At 39.2% G+C, this 13031-nt stretch overlaps 1 protein-coding gene across 1 annotated transcript in view; it reads left to right on the plus strand.

Annotated features, from left to right (window-relative positions):
* ANO6 (anoctamin 6) overlaps window positions 1-13031 on the plus strand; it is a 127944-nt gene that overhangs the window by 60779 nt on the left and 54134 nt on the right. The window contains exons 4-6 of the mRNA XM_060244948.1: window positions 1989-2054; window positions 4310-4588; window positions 7976-8089. Of these exons, the coding sequence (XP_060100931.1) occupies window positions 1989-2054; window positions 4310-4588; window positions 7976-8089 (459 nt within the window). The remainder of the gene's footprint in view (window positions 1-1988; window positions 2055-4309; window positions 4589-7975; window positions 8090-13031) is intronic.

A 13031-nucleotide genomic window follows, 5' to 3' on the forward strand; every position in this document is an offset into this window, starting at 1 on the left:
GCACAGGCAGGAAGTCTTTGGCAAGGGAGATTATTCCCATAGGATTCTATGTGTGTCCTTTGACATTTGCTGTTTTTTTGTTTTGTTTTTATTCTGTCCTGACAGTGACTCTTATGCCTTTACTAGCTATATGATGGAGAGAAATTGAGTAGGAGCAATCTGCAAAAAAGGCTGAGAATATTATGGCCGAAAAGGCTGTATTTTCAAGATTTTTTTTTTCGGTTCGTCCAGGTGTTCCTATAATTGTAAAGCACTAGCACTTGTATTACATTTGAACTTCTTTCTTTTTTGCTTTGCCTGGTCTTCCCTTCAAATGTACTTTGTTATAAAAAGCTGTTATAATTATCCAATTTGCAGGGAAATGGCATGCAGTAAAAACTTAACCCTCCTTCCCCAGGCACTGCCATCCCAATCTGTATTGAGTCTCCCATAGCTGTTTTTAAAAGCCAAATAATTCACCTGGATTTCTAACAATGGAACTTCAGCGTTCAATGTAGTTTGTAACCAAATTGGATTTAATACTAAACTACCAATGGAAAAGCAAAACTTTTTGGGGGGTAATACAGTTGTAATACTCCAATGCAGCTATAACCCTTACAATATGTATGAAGGAGATTTTTAAAAACCCAAATTGTTATAGATTTTACTAAGAGAGACAGAGAAGTTCCAGCCTAGCAGCATCTGGAGAAGTCTGATTTCTTAAGTAAACAGCTTTTTACTGACTCATTCTTGCCAATCACATAAAGTGATTAAAATTAAGTTTGATTTTGTTTGCAAACTAAGCAATTGTAAAGCTTCCCCCTCCCCCATTAATATACAATCCTATAAAACATCAGTGCCCCTTTATGCTTTGTGTGCATGTTAAGTGCCATCAGGTTGCTTCTGACACATGGCGACCCGATGAATTAATGACCTCCCAAATGTCCTATCATTAAAAGTCTTACAAACTGAAAGCCATGGCTTCGTCTTTTCTTTCTGCCTTCAACTTTTTCTAGCATTACTGTCTTTTCCAGTGTGAAAAAATGTCCTCCTGAACTATTCTGCTTTATGGAATGTCAGAAATGTGGGAGTCCTCCTGACCTTCTCAGGCAGGCCATTTCATAAGATGGGGGCCACAACCGAAAATACACATGTATGGGCAGCTGTTAATCTCATCCATTTGCATGTCTTCTTCATATATATTTTCTACTTTATCCATAGTGTAACCTGCTCTTAGCTTTTGAGAATAAAGGGTGTATCACCTGAGCCCTTTTCACTCATGCTTATGGGGTAGATGTGCTACATGTGATCCTCCAATACATGTGAACAATGTTCCCTCTAAGCTGCAGAATCTTGTGAGCAAAAATTCTACTTTGTGAGCTACTGACATTAAAGTTGTGATCTACTGGCATTAAAAGTTGTGAGCTACTGCATAAATTATTCTGCTCTGGGGTAATTCTTCCTGAGCCAAGACAAAAATGTGTGAGCTGAGTTAGTGTGGGCTAGCTCACACTAACTCAGCTTAGAGGGAACATTGGTGATCACCATTTTGTCTGAAAGGGGCAATGCACATGCTTTCAACTTCGTTACAGACATACCAGAATCCTTTAAGGAGGACTAAATGGTGGTCATGCATATCAGGAGGACTGCATTTAGCATACACTTCTGATACGTAGAATTGTTGAGCTCCCATTATATGCTATAAGAACATTATATGATGTAAGAACCGAAAAATCCCTCAATTCATGTTTGGTGTCTTGTTAGTCTAATCTTAGATTCCTGGGTGTTGATATAATACACAGTTTTTTGTTTGCACATAGAATAGTTTGTGAGCACATCTTCTCAATTTGATTTGTGATCCAAAAACTATCTCAACAAATAAATAAAAACAATATTTCATTCTTTATTTTTGCTGTAAGCTCTATGGCTTCAGCTTACATACATTGCTGTTAAATAATTTGAATAATCAAGAAGCAAATGTTTACTGTTATTTCAATCAATTTTAACAGCGGAAAAGAGAAGTATATGAGTCTAACTTGATAACCCGTGGTTTGCAACTGGAAGCAACAAGGTCGGTAAGTGCAATTCCCTTTATACATTTTAAAAAGTGGAGCTGCTTCTTGTATTTACCTAAAAGAGAATGCTGACTCATAAAAACTCAGTGTCACATTGCAGCCAACACAGAATTTTTTCCCCTGAAATGTCGATTAATTTATTTTTAGCTGAAATAGTGTAGATATGTATTGCTGTTAGTATAGTGTTATCTGGTCATCTGCTCTTTCCAACACAGAGATGGTGGAAGGAGCAAGTGCCCAATCTGAGAAGCTCATTCTGTGTCTGTTGCTATAGGGTGACTGCACTTTTCTACCAAGATCAGTTGGTATAGTTGAGCATCCATAATCCTCCAATGTCTTTTACCTCCTTTTAAATCTCTGTTGGAAATTGCACAGTAGCTTATTTTATGCACGAGAATCATGCCTGCTTTTTGACATCCATCCATTCTTATTATTGAAGTACAACAAGCTCAAGGCAGAAAAAAATTGTCTCTTATCAAGCTAGCCCAATTTACAGCATCTACACCAATTCCACAGAATATTTTATTCTGTGAACAATGAATATCAGCTGCATATTACCTGTGCTCAAAACAGCATACTCTACTGATACAAAATCCAGTAGAAATTGGACTTGAGATTCAGTTGAGTCATAATTGTAACCATACCTTATGTAATTTTTATGGTGGCTTCATCAATGGGCAACATTTGTCATTCTAAACAATTTCAAAACAGCAATCTTGTTTGCAAAGGTCAGTTTATGAACTCATCAAGCAGTTTTGTTGCATTACTCTGTAAGATATGCCTCTGTCCATGGTAATCTTGTCTCTTTTTTTCTACTTTGACTAGGGCTCAGCCTTAAGTCCTGAAACAATAATGCACTTCTGAGTGTGTCCAGTTATCTAGCCTTCTGTCACCAAGTGGTCTTCACTCTCAACTAAGACTGAAGATAATGGCTTCCATGTCACAAAGCTGCTTTCAACCTAGATTGTATCCTGGCAGCTCCTTACTAAGACTCAAAATAGATGTTATTATTTTTAATGATTTGGGTCTGGGATCCCCATGTGCCAACTGCAGCTCCGAAATAGCCCACTGGGTCTTACAGTTCAGGAAAATGGTGAGGGGGGAGGCAGGAGCCCCTCCTACCTCTACACTGTGGTCCTGAGCAGAACCAGACCCCCATGGCTCTTTAAAAGGCAGTTCCCTGCAGCTCCTGCATGACTGCAGGGAAAATGATTTGGGTCAGTGGAACCCCGACCTGACTCATTAAAAGCAATAATGTCTAATCTCTACCTTAAAATTAATCATTGCCTTTCCAGCATTGACATGTGCAGTGGTTTCCTCCCAGTCTGTCAGTTTATGCCTCTTAGCTCTGCTTCAGGAGAGGGGAGAGGCTCATCACCCTTACAAGAGAGCATCGTAAAGCAGTCATAGAAGCACAGGGATTCTGCAGGCTGACAGCGCTTGCCATGAGTCACTGATATTGTAATTCCCAGCCATATTTGGAACTACACATAAACACATGCAGTGTCTTGCATTGAAGCAGACTAATTGGTCTACCAAGGGCAGCACTGTCTACTCAGACTCTAGGGTCTCAGGCAGAGGTCTTCTGCATCACCACCTAATTGAGCCATTTAACTGGAGAGGCTGAGGGTTGAACTTGATCCTCTGATCCAGAGCCAGTGTGGTGTAGTGGTTAAGTGTGTGGACTCTGGGAGAACTGGGTTTGATTTCCCACTCCTCCACATGCACCTGCTGTTGTGACCCTGAGTCAGTCACAAGTTCTCACAGAGCTGTTTCTCTCAAGAGAATTTCTGTCAGAGCTCTCTCAGCTCCACCTACTTCACAGGGTGTCTGTTGTGGGAAGGGAAAGGAGATTGTAAGTCATTCTGAGACTCCTTTGGGTAGTGAAGGGCAGGGTATAAATCCAATTTCTTCTTCTCTTCCACTGAGTCATGACCCCTTCATACTACCCAGTCAGCAGCCCATGCAGCTGCAGGGTGCTGAAGTGACAGTGAAGTCCTCACTTTCCTTCACCATGATCCCTTCTGTTAAAGGTTCCTCTTTCTCCATATAACAGAAGTTTGCTTAGACTGCTGCTGGTACTGCTCTTTGGCATGACAACCAATGGAGTTTGTGCAAGAGAACTGACTAGTGGATTGTTCCCCAATATGCCCTTTCAGGTGCTTTATTGTTATTTAAGAGATAATATTGTTTTGACTTCAAAATGTTATGAAAAGTCTGCTTTAGTGTATTTACATGTATCCTTTTCACTGTAGGTCTTAGATGAGAAGATAATCTTTGTAAAAGTGCATGCACCTTGGGAAGTGCTGTGCACATATGCAGAGATTATGCACATCAATCTGCCTCTGCAGCCCAATGACCTGAAAGCCCATGACTCTCCATTTAGCTGGATGACCAGATTCTTCAATGTGAATGAAAATATCATCAAACCAGAGAAGGAGTTTTTCACAGCTCCATTTGAAAACGACCGTTTGTCAGACTTTTACATTCAGGACAAAAGCACATTCTTCAGTCCAGCAACAAGGAGTCGGATAGTGAGTCTCAATAATATTCACATAAGCATCACTTTCTAGGGCAATGTGTTAATCTCTCTTATTTGAAGCAGAAAAATAATCAAACTGTCAAAAATATGCTAATGGATGCAGACACTAGACAGCTAATGATTACTTATGGCTGGCTCATGTGTTATTCTTTTATTTCTACAGCTTTTCCTGGTCTTTGCTAAGGAAGAGCAAACAATGTGTGGACCATGAACTCATGGATATTGGCTTTGACAACTTTGTCTCTGAGGCACATTTTCTAGCATTTAAGAACACAGTTGTGTGTAAAAGAACCATTGACAATATCTCCTTAAAATCAAAACCATCAAACATGTGATCATGGAGTGCCCTATATTCAATGAGTCGAGGGCTAATTTAGTCACCCCTTTCCTTAAAAACTGGAATTGCTAAATGTATAAGCCCAGATGTCACGGCTACTGTCGAATACAAATGATCATGCCATGGGTGCAATAATCAAATATAAGAGAAATAATACTGAGTAAGGGCTCCAAAAATCATTGGTTCTAACTTCTGCTTAAGATGATAGCTGTATGAGCAGTACTAGATAGATACACAATTATATCCTTGTGTTATCAGGTTTTCTCTTAATTTCATTTTACAGTTTCCTGGTGTAAAGCCCAATATCTCACAATGCATTAACCACTTATGCTTTGTTACCATGTCACATCTAAAAATGCTTCCTGTGTTGAGAGCCAAAGAGGTGTTTTCTGACAAAGCATAGGCTTATATTTATTCCATATTCTCAGAATGGTGTGTCTAATATAACGGATTTTTTAAATTAAAATTAACATTTACTTTATCATACAATAGATAGACATGTCACCCATCTCAAATCATGACCTTCTAGCTCCAGTAATTATTTATTTCTCAGCAAGAGCCATTCTTTCATCCAAACCAAGCAACAAGCAGCAAAGTATAATTTCAAGTCAGACAGACCCAGCCATCCTCTTTCGTTTGCGTCTTTTCGTATTCAGTTTACTTAATACAAGGTTTTTCTCCTTGTCATACAAAATTAGAAATATGTTTTCCTCATTGTTTAAATGGTACATCTGTTTGTCAAAAATGGTATTATTTGAAACAGAACTAACATCCTAGTTAAAACATTCATCTTTATCACTGGTATTCTTCCCCTCAAAGACAATTGCAATTTATCCCATCTTGACAAGTCTTCACCATAATTATTTTGAAATAATATGCAATTCATATTTGTCAAAGTAATACCTATGTTAACAGGGCTTTTTTTTTGAACAGGAACGCAGTTCTGGCTGGCTTTGGCTGTGGGTTCCCAGGTTAGAATACTCAGGCAGCTGTTCTCAGGTCTCAGCAAAGACAAACTGTCTCAAAATATCAACCATTTGCAAGGAGACTCCAAATCAAGAATATGCTGCTTTTCAGGAGAATCTGAAAATTAGCATAGGCTTTGGCTATGTGTGAATGTTTGTGGTGATTCCCATACAAACAGTTCTTATTTATAAGATTACAAACTCTTTGGAACCTTCTTTGGCCTCACTCCAAAAGTGATAACAATTATTAAGCCCAGAGGAGAAGCCAGCAACGATGAAGGCAGCCCTGTCCTCAGCTTCCTGCAGTTCGATCTTGAAAGGGTGAGGACAGGCAGGGAAGGAGTGGGGAGAAGAGAGCCATGGGACTGATTAAAGCTCTTGGTGGGCTGGTTCTGGCCCACAGGCTGTGATTGTGACACCTCTGATCTATGTCTTTCAGAGAAATAAGTTTATTCTCTAGAATTACCATTTTTCTTGTCTCCAAATACAAAGTAAACCAATATTGTCCATCAGGTCAACAGTGGTCTTTGGCAATTTCCTTTGTGTATTTTTTATATATATTTTTTCTGAGAGTCTATCAGTGGTGAAATCACTCTGTTCCAATCTCCATTTCAAACACCTACTCTCATAAAGCAACTCCATTAACTTATCCATAAGTTGTTTATAAAAGACCCTTTTATCTTCATGTGGAGCATAAATCCCCAACCCATAGTCTTAAGGAATTTATTTCTACTCCCACAAACTAACCATGTTCATCAGATAATATCAGCTCTGGATTTAATTTTGGATTTATATAGTACTACTCCATTTTTCTTTTTAGTATCACCTGATACAAATTCTTCACCTAAAGCTTTGTAAGTCAGATATTTTGTATCTTTTTTCTAATATGTCTCTTAAAAGCATATCGTATTTTAGTTTTTTCAAATAGTGAAAAAATGCCTTTTTTTTGAAGTGCATTAGCTCTATTTATGCTCCACATTAAGCACTTGTACTCCATGTTTAAATTTTAAATGCAAAGAAAAAAAGGGGGGGGACATAGTCAATATTCATGCCTGAATATTCTCTCTCTCTCTCATTTTCATGTTCCTGGCATCTTTGTTGTAAATCTGGTGTAGTTTCTTCTGGAGTTGGTGTGTTTTCCTTTAAATTCAGTTTTAAATCTTTCTTAGAAATTTCTTGGTTTTGAGACAGAGTTCTAAATCTATCATGTTTGAAGGTCAAGACTACGTACCTCATTTGTCCCACTGAAACAGTATCTAGTTATCTTTTAGCTTTTCAGTTAAGAATGTATAGTCTTCAAAATCCTCAAAGAGAGCTCCTTCATAACAATTATATCTGTCATCCATTTTCAGTTTTGTTTTAAAATGCTGTTGTAAAATTTGATCTCTTGTTTTTTTTCCCCTCACAAAATGTACCAAAGTATCCTTGGGACCTTTTTCATAGTGACAAATTGAATATTTATTCTGTAAATATTATCAGTTTCTGGTTATGGGAGAGATTGTGAAGCAAATGCATATTACTGTTGGCCATTGGCCTTAGGAAGGCTGTTCAGCTTTTAATATTTACACATTTGTTTAAAATGCATATCTTCCTGCATAGGTCAAAGCTTTCAAGGCATCTTACATAATTTAATTCTTTATGAGGTAGGGAGATACTTTAGAAGCAACAGGAGGGCAGAGTGCTGAATACATTTTACATTCTGTGTACCAAGCAGGTAATTTCTGGTAACTGTTCTCAGCAAACACTGTCTATATATAATATTTTCTAGCCTTCCTCTACAATCATGAGAACTAGAAAGAGTTTAACAAACATGAAAGTGAAGGATGCATTCAGATGTAGATGTTGTTGTTGTGACTGTTGCAGTTATTACACAATAGCTTAATAATTGTCTCACTATAAGCAAATGTAATGTTATCAGTTAAGAATTATTTAGCGCTTCTGTTAGATGATCAGTCTAGGATTGTGTGATGCATATTTCTAACTCCCCTTTCAACATCACATCTCACTGCAGAGTTTACTATAATCTAACTCCTGTAGGTTTACTTTGTTCTTAACTAAGAACTCTGGTAATTTTCAGGTCTACTTTATTCTTTGCCGTGGGGAATATGCAGTAAGAGACAATGTGAAAAAGTTTGGCATCAACAAGCTACTGGATTCTGGGATCTACAAAGCAGCTTTTCCACTCCATGATGTAAGTCAAAAGTCTGAAGACAATCCTTTTGAAAATGAAAGGTATTAACCTTAATACTTCGATACAGGAGGTCCTATAGAATTGGTAGGAAAATATTAGCTGTCTCTTTAACTGTGCACTAGATTGTACCCGGCTATGTTGCAACCTACTATTGTGGAGCAACATTATTCTTTATAGGGTTGGCAAAAACAAAGTATTGGGTATTGAGCAATCCACCCAGTATAGAATATCCTTGTTAAAAAACAAGATGTGAAGTGTAATTTAGAAAAGAAAATGACAGCAATGTGGCAAATGAACCAAATATAAGAAACAGGATTGCATATTTTATGCCAGAGGTGTCAAAAATGCAGTTCGGGGGCCGAATCAGGCCCCTGAGCAACTGGCTGTCAACTGCTTCCTATATCTTGTTTTCTTCTGCATAACAGCTTGCTTTGCAAGGCTTGCTCAATTGCACAGGCGCTACAGAGCGAAATCTCTATTTTCTCCTTTGGCTGAGGCTCCTCCCTTGGGGAGGAAAGGGGGAGAAATAGCTTGCTTTGCCAGGCTCTCTCAATTGCACAGCAGAGCTACTGAGCCAAGCCTCCCTTCCTTCTATTGACTGAGTCGTCCCCCCCCCCCCCCCCACTTCCCTGGGGAATGAAGGAAAGAGCCAGAGCTTCCTTTGCCCAGTTCCCTGGATCCCATGGGAGAAAAACAAATAAAGCATTTTTAAGACCAAAGAGTGCTAACCTTTTAAGCATGTTTTAAGGTTTTTTAAAATATATATATATATATATTTGTTTGTTTTCTTTATAAAAACTTATATCTCTGCTACCTAATCTTAAATAGGTACACGCATGGCCTAGCCTGACATGGCTCAGCCCAACCCGACATGGCCCAGTCCAACAAGGTCTCATTTATGTCAGATTCGACCCTCATAACAAATGAGTTCGGTGGAGTTTGGAAGAAAACCCCCCTCAATTTTGTACTTTTTTAACCAGCTGAATACTAAGAGGGTATTAAATAGTCCCTGCCAAAAACATCCATTCACAGCAATGCTACCGCATATGAGGTCAGCTTTTCCACATATAAAATTTCAAAAAATCTTCATTCTGTACTTTTTTCCTTGTGGAGCTTGAAAAAAAAATCAATAAAACAAAACGCTTAGGGCAGGCAAAGGTCACTAATTACTTCAGATGTTAGTCTTGATGTGAAAATTAATCAGAAGGATTCTGAACATTGAAGACTATTCAAAATGAATAAGGCCCTACTTTTAATCTTCTAAGTGAACACAACGAAGAAACAAAAGGATTATCTTCCCTTTAAGCCTGAAACAAAGAACTGGACATTCAGATTTTATATTTCCCATTTTGTAACCTTCATGTCATTCTGGAAATGGATCCCTTGAGTAATAATTTGGTTCCAATCTCATTTTCTGTTGCTCAGAGATGCAGTTTTACTCCTTGCCTCTCTAAAGCCATTGGCAAAAAATCCTCATATGCCATGGGCTGGGGATTGAAAGGAGACAAGATATGTACACACACACACACACAAACATACACCCTGGCTTTGTATCCCAAGGGGGTCATCCTTCAAGAATCAGTGTATGTATCAGAATGTGAAGAGGCTGAAGTCAGCAGGCTTACAGGAGTGTAACCCTGCTTAGGGTTGTGCCGTATGTTATTTAGGGAAACAATTGGAGTCATATGCCTGGAATCCCACTATTAGAGTTGCCAGCCTCCAGTTGGGGCCTGGATATCTCCCACATTTACAACTGATCTCCAAATGGCAGCAATCAGCTCCCCTTGAGAAAATCCATACACATATACAACCAGATGTACTCTTACTGCTTAAACATACACAACTTTTACAAACACAATCATATAATAGCCAGTGTTACAATTTACAATAGCCACAGTCCTGGATTCCAAAGTAAATATTGTCTCTTTGAATCACCATGCAAGCTGCTACAGGGAGACTGGTGAACATTGCTATGCTTCCCCAATGCTCTAGCTGGTGTTTACTATGTTCGCTTCCAACTGTAACAAATGAAGAAATCCATGGAGACTGGAGAAAAGGATCTCCAGAAGAGAGAGAGGGCTCATCTTTTCCAGAATTAATGGGTGGTTTTGAATGTCTTCATCAGCTCTGTCCTTCTTTCAACAAAACAATTCTTGACAGAGCCACAGAGAACAATCTGTTGTTCGGATCAAAGCACACACTTCTGATCTCTGCACCCTGCTCTTCAAGTTTCATAGGGATGACTAATGGAGTTTTGTTGTATTACTGGAATAAGACCCATTGTGAAGAAAAATACAGTGGGCTCTAGAAAGAGGCTCTGGGCAAGTGCCCCCCACCCTCGGTGTCTACCCACCCACCCAAATGAAGGCGTTCATTCCCCCCACCCTTGGTGTCTTTCTATCACCCCAACTACCACTCACCCCCAACCACCTCTTCTTCTCAACTACCCCCGCACCTTTAGCACTCCACTACTCCCTCCACTTGTGACATTCACTCACTCTCCACCTTTAGAACCTTCCCCAACCCCAACCCTTGCCTTTCATTCACCTCCCCCCACCACCATTGCAGTCTTCCCACCCACCCAGCCACAACCCTTGGCATTCATTCACCCCACCCTCGCTGTCTTCCACAGCTGAAACAATGTTGGCTTCCCTGCCCCCCATGTGTGTGTGTCCCTGTGTCTGTGGTGGTTTAAAGCTTTGAAACAGGCCCAGAATGGAGAGAAGGAAGAATAATTATACAGGGTGCTGGGAGGCACAACAACAGTCACACAGACCCTGAAGCTTAGGATTCCTTTTGTTTGCAGTACATTGTTGCCACCTTTTCCTGTCATGTTCAGCCTTGTGGCATTTAGCATCAGCATGAGCTTGTGGCATGATCTCTCTTTTTTCTTAGGTTATGGTATACCATATCATGCACCGCAAGGCATTTTCTTCACGGGAGTTGATCTCTGCCATCTGGAGAGCAGTTGCAATTATGAGTGATTTCCAGCTCCCATCTGGAGATTAAAACACCTAGAGTATCACAGTGAAAGACTGAAACCGAGCAAAAACTGTGAAATAATTAACGAAAAAACTCAGTACACAACTTAATAATCTTATTACAAAATTTTTTAAAGACAAAAATTTATTAACTAAATTACACTTATTAAAAGATATACAACACAAGAAATCATATCAAAAATTCATCCTAATTACAATCAAGTGACAATTACTTGCTCACATCCCCCTGTTTGCCGGCTAAAAGTAAGCTTAGCTGGCTTCGCAGCTCGCACCTGCACGTTTTGTCTCTTAACAAAACACGCAGGCATGGGCTGCGAAGCCGGCAAAGCTTACTTTTCGCTGGCGAGCCCCATGGAAAAGGGAGTGAGTGGAGCGTCGCTGCTTTTAGCAGCAGCAGGCAGGTGAGCGGAGCACGGGGGGCGGGGGGCACTGAATGGAGGGGGTGCGGAGCCATGGGGAGCACTTTGGGGGGAGTGCCAGGCAGCAAGTCTGCCTAGGGCACTCCAGGGCGTCGGGCTGGCCCTGGCAACATATAATTGGTGAACAAACTTAAATAAATATGTCTAGACCTATGGTTACCCCCTGAATGGACAAATATTTTTGTATCATGGAAGCAAGTGGCTAGAGAGCCTGGGCAAAGAGGGCAGGAGATAGGGGGCAACCTTGTCTGGTCCCTCTGCGAAGCATGAAGTCACCTGAAGTTAAGCTATTGATTCTAATGTGCACTTTAGGTTCAGAGTAAATAGCTTTGACAGCATTTAGAAAGTTGTTGCCAAACCCCATGTATTCAAGAAGGGAGAGTAGATATGAAGTCTCTAGGGATTCAAAAGCTTTCTCAATATCCAAGGAAAACAGAATAGTAGTAGATGGAGACATTCTGCAAGCTTGAGACAATTCAGATGAGATGAAATAGAAACTGGTAACTGATTAGTGTTTGGAGCGTAAATGGAAGCTATTGTGATTTTCTGGTCATCAATAACGTGTTTAATGAAAATGAATGGTCCTTGAGGATCAATTTGTGTGGCCTTATGAATAAATCTGATAGATTTAGATAAGAGGATAAAGGTGCTCCGGGATTTAGAAATACCATAGGAGTGGAATTGAGATTGTATTCATTTAGCTTTCTAGGAAGTAGTTGCAGTGTTCCAGAGATGTATTTCTTGTAGCAGGATTATGTCAGATTGTAGTTTAGCAAAATTATTCAGGGTTCTCTTCTTTTTAATGGGATTGTGGAGACAGACAGGAGATATGACAGACTAAGGCCAATGCATAATCAGAGTAAGTGAAAGTCAGGATGATGTGTGAGATAGTGTGAGTGTTTAGTAGTGTAGGTGAGGGGTAGCGTCATACAGAGTTGAGTTGAAATGAAACACAGGATGAGAGAAAGACTTAAACAAAATAACATACCCTTAAAGAACTAAATCAAACTTAAGTGAGATAAGCCAAACACTGTGGAGTAACACTAAAGAGTCAGAATTGTAATTAATTATGAATTAACCAGGATAAATGAATTAATTAGAACTAAAGCAATTAATGCCTTGAGGTGATTAGTGGGTGAAAATATTGTCTCTTATTCAAATAAGACATTTTAAAAATCTAGAGTTAATTTACAACAACAAATTCTGATGTAAAACAATCAAGCAGAATTAATTATATAACTTCTAATTACGATTGTTATAGAATTAATTATAACTACTATCTAAGAAAAAGACAACTTACATGTATAGAAATGACAAATTAATTATGACTGATCAAGTTATAAAACTGATTAAGAGTATAATAGTAACCTGAAGAGTCAAACGTTGGATCAACAGTAAAGGTTTAATAACCACTGAAAGCAATCGTGTTATAACTGAGAACAATGGGAGTTTGTAAGAGTGAGAATTGGAAAGCTGAAAGTAAAACTCCCTCTAGTGGTGTAGACTGCTACTGTAGTGATG

Source organism: Heteronotia binoei, chromosome 8, assembly GCF_032191835.1.
Source record: "Heteronotia binoei isolate CCM8104 ecotype False Entrance Well chromosome 8, APGP_CSIRO_Hbin_v1, whole genome shotgun sequence".
NCBI lineage: Eukaryota > Metazoa > Chordata > Lepidosauria > Squamata > Gekkonidae > Heteronotia > Heteronotia binoei.